The sequence below is a fragment of the Lagenorhynchus albirostris genome, chromosome 3 (assembly GCF_949774975.1).
Source record: "Lagenorhynchus albirostris chromosome 3, mLagAlb1.1, whole genome shotgun sequence".
Taxonomy (NCBI): Eukaryota; Metazoa; Chordata; class Mammalia; order Artiodactyla; family Delphinidae; genus Lagenorhynchus; species Lagenorhynchus albirostris.
This window is the reverse complement of record NC_083097.1, coordinates 108,483,935-108,502,894: the sequence shown is the minus strand read 5'-3', so window position 1 is coordinate 108,502,894 and position 18,960 is coordinate 108,483,935. Positions and strand designations below refer to the sequence as shown.

The following is an 18,960-nucleotide window of genomic DNA, read 5'->3' as shown; positions in this document are numbered from 1 at the left end:
ATGTCAAGATTAATATTAACCTTTGATTAGTAAGACAAATGGAAGAGAAACAAGGAGTAGACTGCAAAGATTAAGAAAAAAAAATCTGCCCTTCAATAACTGAGTAGCTTACTTTGGATTCCAAATTCTCATATTTAGGTCAAACTTCAGAAAATAATAAACGTTTTCAGTATGCCAACTTGTACTGTATGAAGATACACTCTGGGAACAATAAGTGATAATTCTACTTCTCTGGTTTCTAGAGTGCGGTGCACTCACTGGAATGCCAGCAGTGGCCCTCAGGTTAAAAGGCTTATATAAGGAGGCAATTCTATAAAAGATGAGAGCCACATCACCACAGAGAAATCCAAACACCCAAGTAGAGTTACAAGCAGGGACTTCAATCTAAGTCAAAGTACAGAAAGGCAAGGCATTTCATACTGGAAATATTTATAAATAGGTGGGTTGTTGGTAACACACTTAAAATTCAATCCTAAGTGCAGTACTGTCTTTACTTTGCCCTTTAGAGTTTAGTAGGTAAGTAGCCTTTTCCCACTTAGTATAAGTTTCAAAGTTGGTAACAGATGAGAAGTTCACAGGAGGCCCCAACATTTGTTTTTTATAAGGAATCTCTAAGCAAGTTTATAGTGATCTTTTCAAGGGCAAAATTGCTAAATGCAAAACTGAAGGTACTAGACGTTCTCCTCTCTTAGTGAGAAACCTGAAGCGAACATAAGGATTTCCTTTTCTCTTTCTATTTAAGGTTAGTATCTTGTTTAAGTCACACATTGCAAGTATGAAAACTGAAATACAAAATAGGCTTAAAACTAACAACCTGAAATAGCTTCTCTAAGTACTAATGATATATTTTTCGATGCTTTTGCACGTTAAACCCTTTACACTAGAGATTTCTGCTACCACACGGCCACTTGAGATTGTTTCTGTACCCTGTATATACATGCATATGTGTGTGTATAGTAAAGCTAACTTCAGGAAATCACTGTATACTGAACAAAGAAAATGTGGTATAATACAATGGTCTACCACTGATATTATTGCAGTGAGACCTAAATTGGACTTCTCACCTCTGGAACTAAAGACAATAAATTTGTGTTGTTTAAGCCACTAAACTTGGATAATCTGTCACTGACAGCCACAGGACACTAATGTACCTAGGGAAAGCATATTACTTGCCAAGATCCCACAGCTAACTAAAGCAGGTCTGGGAGTCTCCCTTGTCCACTGTCTTTCCTTTACACCACCATATATACAGTTATTCTAAAATAAATACCTTTGTGTTTCAAAAAAAGTTATGTAATTCCCCCAAACACTTAATACATAAAATAGAAAGAGAAAAATCAAATGCTTATATTAACTTTTTGTAAATATTGTTCACAATCAAGCCAAGCAATGTTCTACAATTAATTTTTCTTGTACTGTTTGTGTTGAATTGCTTTTTGTTTGCTTAACTTCCTATGAAACTAAATTAATTGTTGCAATACCATCCACAAATTTCTTGCAGTACAACTGGTTAAACAGCTAAACAACTAATCCATATAGTCTGAAATGTCACTAAATGGAATGGGTATTTTTCATTCAACTGGCCTTCAACCAAACACTTACACTGTTTTTTAGTTCAGGGAAATGTTCCTGTATTATTATTGGGTTATCCAGAAAGTTTGTTTGGGTTTTTCTGTAAGATGTTACAAAACCCCCAAACTTTTTGGCAAACACTTTGATAATTTATTCTCCTCCAATGCCCCTTTCTTCTACTTTGTGAAACTAATCAGGCAGATTTTGAACCTTCAGGTTGATCATCTAATTTTCTTAGCTTTTCCCTTCTACTTTCCATCTCTCTTTGTTTTACTTTGTTTTTACTCTCTATTTCTTCATTTTACTTTGTTTACAGATTTCTTTACCTTCCAGCCCTTCCACTGGACCTCTTTATCTCAGCTATATCATTTCCAAACACTATTTCTTCTCAATTTGTTCTTTCTGTCCCCATTCCTGTGTAGGCACACTGTTCTTATTTAATGGGTCCAATATCCTAATCATCTGAGGAATATTCACAGTTTTTATTGCTTTATTTTATTTCTTTTCTATTCCCTGTATCATCTATTTCCTCTGAGTTCTTTCATTCAGTTAATTTCTTTTAGCTTTCCTCATGCCTGATGATCACCGACCGTCCAAATGAGGCTTAGTACACATGGGTCAAGCATGCTGAATGGTGGGTTCAAGGACAGGTGAGAAGATGGTGAAACTGGCTTTTTCCTTGGGGAGCCCACAACCACAGAAATCACCAGGTCTCTGCAGAGCCGGTCAGTTTTCTAGAGAACGATCTGCTGCAGGCCAGCCTGAGCAGTTCAAGCCTAGTTGCAGGCCTTCCAAGAGCAAGGCAGTTAAGACTCTGGTTTGCTTCTGATCAGTATCCCCCTGTGCAGGCAATTGGGTGTGGCTATGTTCTGCAAATTCCAAATCTATCATCTGTGTTTTATTATCTTTCATCCATACTTATGTTTTGTCTGCATTCTTTTCCTTTGTGGGTTTTACCCCTTTTTGTTTTTTAAACTCCTTTAATGTCATGCAAAGTGGGGTTTCAGGAGAGAGGAGACTGTACGTGTGTGCTCAGTCCAACATCCTCTCTATGTTACACACCTGGATCTCTCTTCCTGGTAACTGAAAACCAAACCAAACCAAAATACTTCTGGTAAGAGACCAATTTTTCAAGCTTTAAAGGTCCAGTTCATTTCAAATAGAATGTGCTTGAAAATAACCAACAGAGATTTAAAACACAACAAAACAAAATAAAATCAACCATTATTTAAAATGAGAGGAGGGCTTCCCTGGTGGCGCAGTGGTTGGGAGTCCGCCTGCCGATGCAGGGGACACAGGTTTGTGCCCCGGTCCAGGAAGATTCCACATGCCGTGGAGCAGCTGGGCCCGTGAGCCATGGCCACTGAGCCTGCACGTCTGGAGCCTGTGCTCCGCAGTGGAAGAGGCCACAGCCCTGAGAGGCCCGCGTACCGCAAAAAATAAATAAATAAAATAAAATGAGAGGAAACTGCAATTTGTCAACTAAACATTCATAAGAGCGCTTACTGCATGCCAGGCACTATGCTAAGCACTTAACATAAATTACCTTATTTAATATACTTTATTATCTACTTTAATATATTTAAGCCTATTAGATAGGTGTCATTATTCCTATTTGCAGAGGTCACACAGTATTCCTATCTGCTCAAGGTCACACAGTAAATAAGCATTGGGATTGCAATTCAAACTCTTATTTGAACAACTCTTAAGCTCACAGAAAACCAGATCTCCTATGAAGAGGGCAGAAAAAAGGGAAAAACTTGTTTGGTTTTTCATAACTACCCATAACTTTGGGGCTCATAAAAATGAGATCAATTTCTGACAGCTAAGCACTACTGAAAGCACACTTGTCTTATGTTTCTTAGTAACTATATCTGCTTTTTTTTTTTAACATCTTTATTGGAGTATAATTGCTTTACAATGGTGTGCTAGTTTCTGCTTTATAACAAAGTGAATCAGCTATACATACTTTATCTGTTCTTAAGGTCAGTGAGAAATGACATCTAGTAACTCCTTTATTTAATGTATGGGAGATTCTGTTTATCCTATATGCATGACTGACAGCTAATACTATTTCCAGTATCTTAATGATTTTTGAATCCATGCATATGTGCATAACAGAGACATGCAGAAGGATTTAAGACTCCAGTGAGGACTGCTACTCCACCCAACTGCTACTCAGGTAGACACTCAGGTAGACACTCCAAGAACAAATAAAACAAAATCAAAACCACAAAAAACAGAGTGATGGGTGTGTGTGTGTGTGTTAGAATGGCAGGCACTTATATCATTAAGTTAATATGTATGAAAGCATCATTAAGTTAATATGTATGAAAGCATTCAAACTAAGATCTGTAAAAATGGCAGATAATAATTAACATTTACTGGCAATAATTTTTTTTTTTTTAATTTGGCTGTGCCTCACAGCTTGTAGGATCTTAGTTCCCTGAGCAGTGAAGGCGCCAAGTTCTAACCACTGGACCGCCAGGGAATTCCCAAGAACCTTTTAAAATGTTGAAACACTGCTGGCTTCACCATAACTTATCAAAACTAGTGATGTATTTTTGCAGAGTCTTATAATTCAATTGCATATCCAATGTGTGTATACATGTCCATTTGGGTAAAATTTATTGAAACACATACTAGAGAAAACTAGTCTTAAAATGCCAAGGCTTTGCCATTAACTCACTAGGCTTAACTTAGTTTACTAGTTCACTTAATAGTTTCCAAATTTGTGTGTGAGCGATGCATCTGACTAGATGTTTGCTTAGATGCCTTTAAGACTATAATTTTATGATTGTATGAAAATTATTTTCAATTCACAAATGAAAACAGCTAACAAATGACAAACCAAAACGAAAAAGAACAAATGATGTCTCACCTGCTAAAACAGAGGAGTATAAGCATAAAAAGTAGCTCTTCAAGGAACTAAAAGAAAGGTCAATCTACAAAAGTAATTGGAACATGAGCACTAGAAATATCTAAAAAATTAGAAGAATTTTTACTATGTACAGAGGTGATAAGAGACCAACCTTTACTCAGTACTTAAAGGAGATAGAGCTGAGCTCTTAGAAGCTGTCTTGCATATGCGAGCTACCAAAATTGATCTGTAATATTTTCTACCCATTATAAGCATGTTTAAGGCAGAGAAAGATGGAAGAACAGAATGGTTTTTATCATGTGTTTATATCACAGATGAACAGATTCTGAAGTGCTTCTAAAAATGTCCTATATAGTACTGACTTCATAATTATTAAAATACTATTATAGTATTAGGCCCCAGATATTATCTAAATTCTAACTGCCCTTTAATCACAGATTACATCAAGTTTACATAAACATTTTATTCTTCTACAACCGTGAATAGTTTATTAACTAGACTTTACCTGCCTGGTACTGATTTCCTTTCTTTCTTTTGCCTTTTGATTTTTAAAATAATAAAATTGAGATCCTTAACTTTCCCTCCTATTTGTATATACCAAGGCCATGTGAGAATCAGGACCCAAACCACTAACTCTGGACAAATAAAGGCTTAATCCTCTGTATCCTTGCTGTTTCTATGTTTATAAAACCCAAGAATCAGTAAAACAAAACAATGCAAAGGTTCATGCTATTGGTATTTCAGAAGCACCTTAATTTTAGCCATTTTAAGAATTCAATGCCTTATGAAAAGACGCAGACTTTCACATCATTTACACAAATAACAGAACATGTAAATGAAGAAAGTGTTTTCTAAATAAACATGACAATCTCCCAGATGCGGTAGGTGAGATGACTTGAAAACAATAGCTCTTTTAAGAAATGTTTCAGGATTCATGTAAGCTGTCAGTTAATAGGAGCTCCCACTGGCTACTTAACATGACCTCATAAAGAACATTTTCTTTATGAAGATATAGATAGTATTTTCTAATGAGCATATAGAAAAAAATTAGGACTTATCTGCCATATAAATATATATTTTTAAAAACTGTTTGACCACAATGTTTCTTTCTCTTCCTGTTCATCAAAAACAATTTTCCCTGCGTTTCTTTCCCTTTTTTTTCCAGTGGTAATTATTTTTATCACAGTGAAGATAAGATAATCCTGTTTCTCAACCCTAGAGCTCCATGCTCTGACTTGTTCTGTATTCAATGGTCTCCAATGTGGGAAATGCTCACCTGGGGGGTGTTCAAAATGATCTGCTGGAATGTGAGAGGAAAATACTAGACCTTCTATTTTTACTTTTCATCTTTTCTTAAATTAAGTTCTACTAATATTTTGTGTATAGGATGACATAGATGCCTGGTGGCTTCTGAAAGCATTTATTTCTGTAATAGTTACTAGAAACAGAGTAAACAAAAAGCACTGAATTAGATTAATGCTTCATCATACTTGAAACTAAATACAAGAATGAAAGCTGCTATAGTATAATGTCTTTAACTTCATGGACTTCAATTTATCTAAATGTGTTTTTCTGTACTCTCAAAGAACTCGTCTTATGGTATAATACAAACGGAATGAGCTGATGAACAAAAGTGTGGAGGAGCTGAATTGGAGAATTTTATTTCAAGAAATCTCTGATTTGCGTACAGTCCTGAAGCTCACAATCTAGAAGTTTAAAAAAATCAGGTTACTTTTCACTCTCATTAAATTAAAATGCAAGATAATGCAAGGGTAAACATTTCCTCTCGGACTGATAAAAAGTGAGTCGGAAAACATCATGCTGGTAGGAACACAAATTGATAACACCAAATTTAAAACAATGTTGTCTTGCATGGTAAAAGCTAACTAATGTCCTTAGACTTCAGAACCAATAATTTCACTCCTAGGTATATACCCTACAGAACCTCAAGCACGTGTTCACCGGGCAACACATACACAAAGGCACAAAAGAGCATCATTCGTAACAGTCCCATACTGTGAACAACTCAGAATTTCAAAAGGACTATATGGAACATGGTGTAGTCATACAACAAAACGTTCAAGAAAAGTGGAAATGAAGTTCAGTTACCTGCCTCAATACGGATTAATCTTATAAATTTAGCATTGAATTAAAGAAGAAAACACAATTATATCCACTGGAACTCCACTCAAAGTTAAAACAGGTAAATTAACCTATACTGCTCAGGGCATATACAAATGGTAAAATCATAAAACACAATAAGGAAGTGATCACCATAAAAAAAGCAGCAGGGCAGTGGCTCCTCCAGGTGTTGGAGCAGGGATGTAAATGAGAAGAACACTAGGGGGCTTCTGGGGTGTTGGCAATGCTCCATGTCTTAACTTGGGTAATATGTGCTTCATAATATGTTTCATAACTATTTATTATATATATATTTATATATAAAACAAACTTTTAAAGTACTTTTTTGGTATGATAATGGTATTGTGGTTATGTTAAATATAAATCATCTCTTAGAGATAAATACTGCCATATTTATGTATAAAGTGAAATAATGCTTGGAATTTGGCTTCAAAATAATACAGAAAAGAGCAAAGTAGATGCACTGAGACGAACAACATCAGATAAGAACTGATATTGTTGAAGCTGAGTGTATGAGGTTCAGTATACAACTGTTTACTTTTGAATTATTATTTTTGCTGATGTCACTTTTTAAGTAACTATAAATGGCAGCCACCACATGGCTTGCTAAGAAATAGCTTGTTTTACTTTGACGTATATATTAAAAAACTCCAATCTAAACTGAATAAAGATCAATTTAATAAAAGCATTAAAGAAAACCATTTCCTCTCTGACATTTACAAACTTACAAAAGCATTCTAGTTTCTGAAGATAAATGGCTTTCTACTACCATCTCACCCCCTCTCCCAGCTTGAACTCATCCAGAATGCTATGGACACTAACTTACCAGCACTTCCCGACTGTGCTATCAGCACAAAACAGGGTAGGAACACCAAAATCCTTATGCCAAGAGCCTTTCTAGTTTGTCTTCAAGCTCATGTATACAAATTGAAACTTTCTCCTCAGGTATAAGCAGCTTACTGTCTCTATGAAGAAATCCAGTAGCCACTCCTGAGGCAGGACAGGCAGTTCCAGTGAATAAGATAATCTTGGTAATTTCTAGGTTTAGCAATACAGTTAAGACATTTGAATCAGTCCTCTACACTGCCTTTCTACAAAGTAGGGATATTTTTCATTTCTCCACTGATAAGTGTAATTTTCCATTTCTATTACATAAATTCATCTACTAAATGTTTTGAGATGATTGTGGTTACATAATGTGATTTTCTGTGTAATTAAACAAATCAAGAGCATGCACATTTACGTTTCCAGAAAAAGGAAAAATGACAACGTATCTATCATACTCATACCTCATTTAGGGTGTTTGGAAATGTGATTCCTAAAAAAGGAAGTTCTACATGAATCTATGCCATCTGAGGTCCTTATCGCATAGTACTGGTGGAAATGCACCACACTTGAGCAAACACTCTTGTTTGACATAAATCCCCTGAAATTATAGAATGCCTTCACCTAGAGTTTCCTCTAGCCACCTTTCATAGAACTGTTGGTTCATACTCTCAGGCTGCAGTAACAGCTTTCATGCTTTTCATGTCTAAGGTCTAAGGTTTTCTAGCAACCCCTGTCTACTGACCCATTCCATCCCCTTCCAATTCTTCACCCATTTCCCTCGAAGAAACCTTAGACTCTCTAAAATATGGAGCACAGTGCCCTTCCTTTGTTTTTTTTTATATGGCAGTTACCACCATCATCACTTAAAGACACACTACCCCTACTATTATGGATTAGAACTGCACATCAGAACAACAACAAAAATGAAGAAAAGTCACTGCAGGAAATGAATCTTATTGCAGAACACACTACACACATGATTGCAGACTGCTGAGGAGGACTCACTGGCTGGGAGTACAGGAAGGAGAAGGTAACTCACTGGCCTACAGGATGCAGTCTGGTCAGGCAGAGCTAACTCTCCATCTGGGCATACAGTAACATTAAACATTCAAACTACTGGGAAAAGGATATGTTCTTCACTTGAAAGAACAAAACCATTCAATGATTTCCTATTTCACAAAGTGTAAAAATCAGTCTTTCCCCAGCCTGGAAGGCCATACATGACCCGGCCCTTAACTATCTCTGACCTCATTTCCCACCACTGCAGCCCTGGCTCACAGCCACTCTGCCCTCTTTGACATTCCTCGTACACATACAACCCTTGCACTTCCAGAACTCTTGTACTCGCAGGTCCTTCTACATAAGCATGTGCCTTACTGCCTTAAACCTTAGCTTAAATATCACTTCATCAGAGAGGCGTTTCCTGTACACTCTTAATATCCCCATTTCTCCTCCTCTTTCTTCTACTTTCTTTTTCCTTAGAGCAGTTACCATCACCTGGTATCACAGACACCTATTTATTCACTAAATATCTCCTCTACTAGAATGAGAGCCACGAAGCAGAAACTGTCTGTTTTGCTCTCTGTTATTTCATCAGTACCTGGCTCACTGTGGAAATACCAGAGTATTAATACATGACAACTGGGCATAGGTGTCTAATTAAAATAGCACATTTCAGAGACAAAGAGCATTACAAAACATCAGTACCATGTGGGGAAACACTATATGGGGAAAGTATGTAATATGACTAGAAAAGGGGGAGGTTGTAAATCAATATGCATTGTTTTTGAGGATACCTTAGAAGATTATTACCTTAATTGTGGTGATGGCAACGAGTGTATATGTATGTCCAAACTCACCAGTTTGTATACATTAATTGTGTGCAATTTTTTGGTATACCAATTATAACTCAATAAAGCTGGGGGGAAAAAAGTCCACCAGCATGCCAATGCACAACAGTAAGTAGGTAAAGAATTCACTACAGTCCTGTAAACAGCTGACATGGTGGGAAACACTATAGAACAGTTAAGTTACTATGCAAGAAGTTCCATCCTACCATAGAAAAATGAAGTAAAAGAGCTGGTGGAAATACACGAGGTATTACCTAAGTCAGGGGAAAGCTGGCAAAGATTTCATAGCGTTGACATTAGATCTAGGCATCTTAAAGGATGAAGAGAAAATTGGACGTGGATGGCAGAATTTCCATAGAGGTAATAAAATGTGCACAGGTTAGAAGGGATAAAAGTGGGGCAGGTACCAAGAAGTCGTCAGCCAAGACTACTTACTATCCATATGACTTTGCGCAAAAAACTGAACCTATTTCAACTGAAAAATAAGGATAATGGTATCTTCCTCAGAGAGCTGCTGTGAGGAAAATGAGATGGTAAATCAAGAAGGATGTGAGGCAACCTAGCTATGACATCCTCCACCACTGATTTCCAAAGCTGACTTGGCTGTTCTATCTCAGATTGTCTCCCTTTCCTCTCATGGCTCCTCCAGAAGCTGGTCTACTTGGTAGAAGAGCATAACCTTCTCAATCATATACAATGGTCTAGCACAGTTCCTCACACATGGCATTTACTCAAAACACATTTACTTTTTTTTTTTCTCCTTTCTTTAACCAGATGTTCAGAATTCCACTGACAGGCCTTAGAACTGCCCTGCAATCATTGCTGGGGTCCTAATTCTCAACTTGAGAACCAGCATTAGTTTAATAAGCACCCCACCCAATCTGTACATGTATTACTTCATACTTACAGGTTGAGGCTGTTCTGCAATACAGCAGTTGAAACACAACCAGAATTCACTCATGCTTACAGTCCAAGTTATAAATGAGCACCAATGAAGTTTCCAAATCTCAATTCAGGAAGCTTCACAAAGCAGGCTTCTCAATATGATAGATGTCCAAAGATGCCAAAATAATAACTTTATTACTTCTCTGTGTTTTTGTTCCTGGAAGTCAAGTATCTTATATAGTCAATCTAACAAACAAAAGGTCAGATTGTTTCCTTTCTTTGCTTTTGATTCTACAGGGACTTGTTTCTGAACCACAGGAAAGGTATAAAAATTGTTGTCTTGACTCAGGACCTTAACAGGCAGTCTAGAAAAAAAGAAGAAAAGAAAAGAAGTTACTTTACTTATCTTACTCTTAGAAGCTTTTATTTCTTAAATCTGTGATAAAATTAAGACTATTTCCCCAAAAAGTAAACATTGAAAAAAAATCAAGATTTTAATAAACTGATATTCATTCAATAAAAAAATATTTGAGTACTTTTTCAGTGTCAGGTATTAGGAATATAGCAGTTGAAACGAGAGAGTAATCCTTGCCTTCATAGAGCATTCTATTTTATGACTGTAAATGCTTTCCCCAAAGCCATGACTCTAAACCTTGTAAGACATAAATGACAGTTATTTTTATATTTGTATAGAAGATCTTCAATGAAGATTAATGCATATATGTTCAATGTCACAAATATGGGTAATAAGGCATGAATTTAGGACCCTGATTCTATACAGTCCAGAGGACATGTCCTCCAACATACTAGAGGACAATGACATGTTAAGATCTAAACATATGTTCAAAGAGAAAGATAAGAAGGAAGAAAATGTACATTCTTGCCACAGTAAAATTCAGAACCTGGAATGCTTATTTTCAAGGAGAGGTGAACATTCCTTATGTCACCCAAACTCCCAAACAAAGAAGTAGCAGTCTTGCAACTGGCTCTGTCCAATAAAGTGGGTAAATACTATGAAGGTTTATAAGCTCAAAAGAATTGTATGTTTCATTTACTTCCTTAGCGAGAATGTTAAGAGCAAAGGGTTAAATTCACAACATCATGAATATTATTTCAGGGCTATTTACTTAACAAGCTTAATTCCTCCCTGAATCAAAGACCATGGCCATTAAAATATCATTGTGAAATCTCTTTTAACCAATTTTATGAAAACAAATATGCCTTTGTTTGAAACTGAAAATTCCTTATGCTCATCACTGCTGATGTAGCACATACAAACATGAATTACTGTTTCAAATCTACTGGATTTGAAATCTGAGGTTTTAAAATCTATTGTTTGATTTATTCCATCATCATATTTTCTCATCTACATATAGAACTACACAATTTCCTTTTTATTTGTAATTTACCTTTGCCAGAAACCACCTTCAAATACTAATTTTACATTGCACAGTGTTTTATTTTCTTCTATTTTTAACTGAGTATACATTCCTTTTGTTTAACACTTAAAAGTAATAGATGACTTCCGTATTTACAATCAACATTTTAGCAAATTCAGATTTCCTTCCTACTTAGAGTAAAGCTGTTCCTTATTTTGCAAATTTCAAAATATACATTTTCCCATTCCCATGTACTACTTTGAAAATGACATTCACAATATTTCCTCTTTCTTAATATTTAGTTGAAGAATGACTGTTTAAAGTACAATAATTTGTGCTTCTATTTTTGGAGATTAGACAGAAAGGATACTTAAGAATAATGACCTAGATAACAGATATGATGAAATACATTTTCAAACCAAGGGGATGTTTGCAACTCCACAGGTTTTTATTTGTTAAGTAAACATATAAATCTAAAAATGTTTCAAACATGCCTTGGAATATCATACCAATACACTTTTTCCATTTTCTTGCTTTTCTAAACAAAATTCCTTTTTAGAATCTTTTTCAAATGTATATATACTTAAAACACATTTATAAATAAACACCTTGTAGAGAAGTAGTGAATCTGTCACAAAAAATTTCAACATTACCACTAATAATAAATATATTAACAGGTACTTTCACTTCTTGAGCTCAAAGTTGCTTAAATCATGTCCATTTTGAAAACCTTACTTTAAAAAAAAATCTTAAGATAACAAAAGAAGAGTCACTTTGCAACAACATCAACAACTAAACTTGGCTCTAAACACAGCTCAGCACATTCCACACATAAATGAAGGGTCAAACTGGGCTACAGCACCAGAGAGTATTTCACGAACTCATAATTTCATTAGACATAAGATTTTAGAAAAGCTTCAGTGAACTGTCAGGCCACTTAGTGACTGGCAGAGATTTCCTGCATTAAAAGTTCAGTCTCTTGACTTTTAAAGAGATTGGCATGAGTAAAAAAGTGTAGTAGTATTCTCTGGTCAAAAATATAACCTCCTCCATCCCCTCCCCACCTCCTCACTTTCCACACTTACAAATGCTGCAGATATAAGCTTTATACTTGTAGGAACAGTTTCGCTGCTGACAATATGAAAAATTTATGTCCCAACATCGTACCCACAAATTAATAAAATTGTTTAGGTCAACTTCCAAAGAAACAACAATAAAGCCATGATTTGAAAAACAAGGCAATGAGGCATACCTTTTAAGACAAACAATTTATTCCCTTTTTTTTTTAATGTGGAATACTTTAACTCAGTTGAGGTATTGAGCATGCTCAGTTTGTGTGAAACAGAATCAGATGTTTAGAATTTAGACTTTGATATAAGAGATGTGTGGCAGTTGTTAGTACTACACTAATTTTTAGCAATGTTAACTTGGGCAAGTGACAAGCTCTATCATTAGCTATAAAAAATGGAATGCTTCACTGCCAATGTCACAGGTCTGAAATGAGGGCTAAATTACGATGTACATAAGGGCACTGCATATATCATAAAGAGCTATACTGATACAAGATGCTCTTTTATTTGTTATCAAAATTAAAATAGCTAATAGCAGAATGAAGTAGTAAAAATAATTAATTTGTAATAGCTGTAAATTTTTAGGAAACAGCCTAAAAGTCTATTCAAAAAAAAAAAAAGAATAAAAATTTTTTTAAATGAACTGAGAGACAATCTACGGAATGGGAGAAAATATTTGCAAACACTGCAACCCACAAGGGCTTAACTGCCAAAATATACAAACAGCTCATACAACGAAAAAAAAATCAAACAACCCAATTGAAAAAAGAGCAGAAGACCTAAAGAGACATTTCTCCAAAGAAGAAATACAGGTGGTCAATAAGCACATGAAAAGATGCTCAACATCGCTCATTATTAGAGAAATGCAAATCAAAACTACAATGAGATACCACCTCACACCGGTCAGAATGGTCTACAAAGAACTAAAAAGTTTACAAAGAACAAATGCTGGAGAGGGTGTGGAGAAAAGGGAACCCTCCTATACTGTGGGTGGGAATGTAAACTGGTACAGCCGCTATGGAAAACAGTATGGAGGGTCCTCAGAAAACTAAAAATACAATTACCATATGATCCAGCAATCCCACTCCTGGGCATATACCCAGACAAAACTATAATTCAAAAAGATACATGCACCCCTATGTTCACAGCAGCACTATTTACAATAGCCAACACTTGGAAACAACCTAAATGTCCATCAACAAATGAATGGATAAAGTAGATGTGGTATATACATACAATGGAATACTACTCAGCCATAAAAAAGAACAAAATAATGCCATCTGCAACAACATGGATGCAATTAAAGATTATTATACTAAGTGAAGTCAGAAAGAGCAAGACAGGGGCTTCCCTGGTGGCGCAGTGGTTGAGAATCTGCCTGCCAACGCAGGGGACATAGGTTTGAGCCCTGGTCTGGGAATATCCCACATGCCGCGGAGCGGCTGGGCCCGTGAGCCATGGCCGCTGAGCCTGCGCGTCTGGAGCCTGTGCTCCGCAACAAGAGAAGGCCACGACAGTGAGAGGTCCGCACACCGTGATGAAGAGTGGCCCCCGCTCGCCGCAACTAGAGAAAGCCCTTGCACAGAAACGAAGACCCAACACAGCCATAAATAAATAAATTTTAAAAAAAAAAAAAAAGAGCAAGACAAATACCATATGATATCATTTATATGTGGAATCTAACATATGACACAAATGAACTTACCTATGAAACAGAAACAGAATCATGGACATAGAGAATAGACTGTGGTTGCCAAGGGGGTGGGGGGTGGGAGAGGGATGAACTGGGAGTTTGGGGTTAGTAGATGCAAACTATTACATATAGAATGGATAAACAACAAGGTCCTAATGTACAGCACAGAGAACTATATTCAATATCCTATGATAAGTCATAATGGAAAAGAATATGAAAAAGAATGTATATATCTGTAACTGAGTCACTTTGCTATACAGCAGAAATTAATACATTATAAATCAACCATACTTCCATTAAAAAATTTTTTTAAAAAAAGAATAATCGAATAGGGACTTCCCTGGTGGTGCAGTGGTTAAGACTCCGCACTCCCAATGCAGGGGTTCCCTGGTCAGGGAACTAGATCCCACATGCATGTTGCAACTAAGAGTTCGCAGGCCACAACTAAGGAACACACATGCCCGAACTAAGACCTGGCACAACCAAATAAACAAATATATATTAAAAAAAAGAATAAACAGATAGCATTTTAAACTGAAAAGAAATGAATGGTGCTCCATTCGTACAAAAGAACACTATACAAAATGAAAATGAATGGTAGTTTCATCCAACACACTGGACAATTCTCAGTGCCATGTTATTGAGGGAAAGAAGGCACAAAACAATATACATGGAATGATTTCCTTTATATGAATTTCAAAAACAAGTTCAACTAAACTATTTTGTTTAGAGATGCATATAGAAGTATAAAAGTAAAGCAAGAAAATTATAACGGAAGTCAGGAAAGTGGTTAGGGCTGAGGGCAGGAATTAAGAATTAGGAAGAGATGCATAAGAGCTCCTGGAACACTGACAATATTCTACCTCTTGACTTAAGTGGTAGTTACACAGGTACTTGCTTTATAATTTTGTATTAAATAGTACATTTATGGTCTATGCAATTTTTTATATATTATATCTTTAAATAATAACAATTTAAATAATACATAAGTAAAAGAAGCAAATACTAACAATTTCAAGTTGTTTGTAATAGAGTGATGGAAATGCAAAATACAATGTCAAGTAAAAATGAACACACTTTGCTAGAAACTTTGAAGGAACTGGTAAAATTTGGGAGGTTTGAGTGGCGAAAGGGGTGATGAGGTCTGAAGTTCTACCAGATGCCAAAGAGATTTCCACCAGAAATGCAAAAATTACTAATCAATGACCAAGTCTGAATTCTCAGTAAAGCTTATTTATAGCTGTACCAGCACTAAATCTGTCCCAACCTAATTAAAATCATTCTTTGATATTGACTTGTGGTACAAGACCCTATTGGGAAAGAAAAAACAAAAATACAAAAACCAACCCATTCTGAAAAGAGCTTTCAAACTACATACTTATCACAGACCTACTTTTCTGTGGCTAATCAAAGTTCAGTCAAGCCACTGTTCCCTGAACTCAGTTATAAAAGGCACAGACAGGGGTGCATGTAACTACCAAAAATAAGAGGGTTAGTTTTTTTTTCTTAGAATGACTGCTTATAGGTTAGTCTTTCCCACAGTTTCGTATTAATGTAATCACATGGTACTTTCTTTAATATCTGGCTTTTTTAATTCAGCACGTTTTTGAGATTTACCATGATGCTTCTATTAGCTAATTCACATAGATTTCCATTGTGTAGACACAGCACAATTTAACTTCATATTTAGTATTTCCAGTTTTTGGCTGTTAAAAATAATGCTGCTATGAATTAGTGTATACAAATATCCATATAAACAGAAATTTTCATTTCTCCTGAGTAAATATTTAGAAAGAGAATTGCTAAGTCATATTTTAAGTATAATTTTAACTTTATAAGAAACTGTGTACCAGTTTTCCAAATCAGTTGTACCATTTTGCATTTGTAGCAGCAAAGTATGAGAGTTCCAGTTGTTCAACATCCTACCAACACTTTGTATCGTCAATCTTGTTATTTTTAGTCATTCTAGTGGGTATAAAGTACTACACCTTGCTGTGGTTTTAATTTGTACTTTCCTGATATCTAATGGTATTTAGACTTTTCATGTGCTTGCTAGCCATTCATATTATCTTCTTTGGTTAGGTATATTCAGATCTTTTGCCCATTTTTTAATTTAGTTGCCTTATTCAGTTGTGTTCTTTACATATTCTAGATCAAGCCCTTTGTCTGATAAGTGTATTGTGAAGATTTTTTCCTGGTCTTTGTCTTTCCATTTTTAAAAAAAAATAGCACCTTTCGGGACTTCCCTGGTGGTCCAGTGGTAGAGAATCCGCCTGTCAATGAAGGGGATGTGGGTTCGATCCCTGGTCAGGGAACTAAGACCCCACATGCCGCGGGGCAACTAAGCCCACGCACTACAACTACAGAGCCCACAAACTACAGAGCCCACACGCCCTGGAGCCTGCGCGTCACAACTAGAGAGAAAACCTGCGTGCCACAACTAGAAAGATGCCTGTGCACTGGAACAAAAGATCCCACATGCCTCAACGAAGATCCTTCATGCAGCAACTAGACCCGACACAGCCAAGTAAATAAATATTTAAAAAAAACAGCATCTTTCAAAGAGTTTAAGTTTTTTAATTTAACAAAATCTAGTTTATCTATTTCATCTTCTATGATTTGTGTTTTGTGTTCTAAGAAATTTCTGCATATCCCCCAAACATAGCTTTCCTTGTATTATTTTTTCTTCTCAAATTTTAGTTTTTACTTTTCAGTCTATATCAATTTTTAGTTATTTCTGGTGGTATAAAGTAAAGGTCAAAGATTCCTTTTTTACATGGATATAGCCCATTGTTCCAGCTCATCTGCTGAAGGATCTCTCTTTGCCTATTGACTTGATTTGGCACTTTTCACTGAAAATCATATAACTGTAGGTTTGTGTCCATTTCTGGGTTGATTATTACACTGGTTTATGCCTATACTAGAACCAGACTGTCTTGACTGATATACTTTTTTTATTATTACTAGTTTACTTTTTTTTTTGGCTGTGTTGGGTCTTAGTTGTGGCATGCGGGGATCTTCGTTGCAGCATGCAGGATCTTTCATTGGGGTGCACGGGCTCTTCGTTGTGGCATGCAGGCTTCTCTCTAGTTGTGGCGCACGGGCTCCAGAGCGTGCAGGTTCAGTAGTTGCGGCGTGCGGGCTTAGCTGCCCCGCACAGCATGTGGGATCTTAGTTCCCAGACAAGGGATCAAACCCGCGTCTCCTACACTGGAAGGCAGATTCTTAACCACTGGACCACCAGGGAAGTCCCTTGACTGCTATACTTTTATACTAAGACTTGAAGTCAGGTAGTGATAAGTCTTCCAAATTATTCTTTTCCAAGGTTACTTTGGATTGTCTAGATGCTTTGCATTTCCATATGCATTTGAGAATCAATTTGTCAGTTTGTACAAAAAAAAGCCTCCTCCGAATCTGATTAGGATTGCATTTATTTTGACAATTATTTGGAGATTTCAATTTAACAATAGAGTATCTAACCCATTAACATGGCACATCCAATAGTCTGTAGTTCTAAGTGTACAGGTTTTCTATGTGTTTTGTTCCATCGTTTTTGTTTTTTAACTTTGTTTACAGCTTTCATATGAAAGCTTTTCTTTTTTTTGGCTGTGCTGCGTGGCTTGCGGGATCTCAGTTCCCCGACCAGGGATGGAACCTGGGGCTACGGCAGTGAAAGCGCCAAGTCCTAAACACTAGACTGCCAGGGAACTTCCCATATGAAAGCTTTAAAGACTTATGTAGTCAAACATCAATTTCCATCACAGATTAGGTGGTTTATCTTACTTTGGACAAATTTTCATCATGGACGGGGGGGGGGGGGTCTCTTTTACTTATCCCAGGATTATAAACCTATCATCCCACATAGTTTCATTTAGGTTTACTTTATAAATTAACTTGGACATTAATATTTTATGGGTATAGTTAGATAACATTTTCAGTCTACTCAGGCTTTTTCTTTCTAACATCTTCCTTTTCGCCTTAATTAAAAACTCAAGTACTTAATGCCAAATATATACATATGTAGGGGGAGAGATTCTTATACTGACTCAAACCTGAAAGAGTTTGCAACACAGAGCAAAGTAATAACATGAGAAAACTACTGTCCCCTTCTCTAATGCCCACACTTCTCCCCCCCTGTATGAGACTGAATACCATGCTTCCTCTCTTTAACAATAAATCCTCCTTTTCCTTTCCTGCTACTTTCCTTTCTTTTTTCCAGTTTCTCTCTCTCCCTTTTTCTTTCTCCCTTTTCCATGTCTTCATCCACTCTCCTTAAACCCTTTGTTAGCTATGTAGAGTTAGAAATAACAATTTTGTGACACACAATAGATTCTCAATTTATTAGTTCACGGATTGAAAGCTATCTTAATACTCTGAACTTTTCTCCCGCGTTCTACCGCGTCTAGGTAGATATTTACACCCACCTGCTAATGAACATCTCATGTGGTCTCCTTGTTCATTTAAACACATTATTTTTAACACTAAATTCACATATCTGTGTCTGCGTTACCTTTCTCGGCGGGTGGCACCACCATGCAATGTTTACCAAGCAACACATACTCAAAGTCTATCCCACTACCTGCAGTTCTGTGAATAAAACCATACTGTAAAATGTTTTCTTATATGTAAACAAGTCTTTACTGTTATTCAAAAATTAATA

The 18,960-nt window shown here is 36.2% G+C and overlaps 1 protein-coding gene across 11 annotated transcripts in view; it reads right to left on the bottom strand.

The window, feature by feature from the left end:
* CDC42SE2 (CDC42 small effector 2) overlaps window positions 1–18,960 on the bottom strand; it is a 202,785-nt gene that overhangs the window by 36,349 nt on the left and 147,476 nt on the right. For all 11 annotated transcript variants that reach the window (XM_060143515.1, XM_060143526.1, XM_060143518.1 and 8 more), the window contains one exon: window positions 10,181–10,523. In XM_060143515.1, the coding sequence (XP_059999498.1) occupies window positions 10,181–10,234 (54 nt within the window). In that variant the 5' untranslated portion in view covers window positions 10,235–10,523. The remainder of the gene's footprint in view (window positions 1–10,180; window positions 10,524–18,960) is intronic.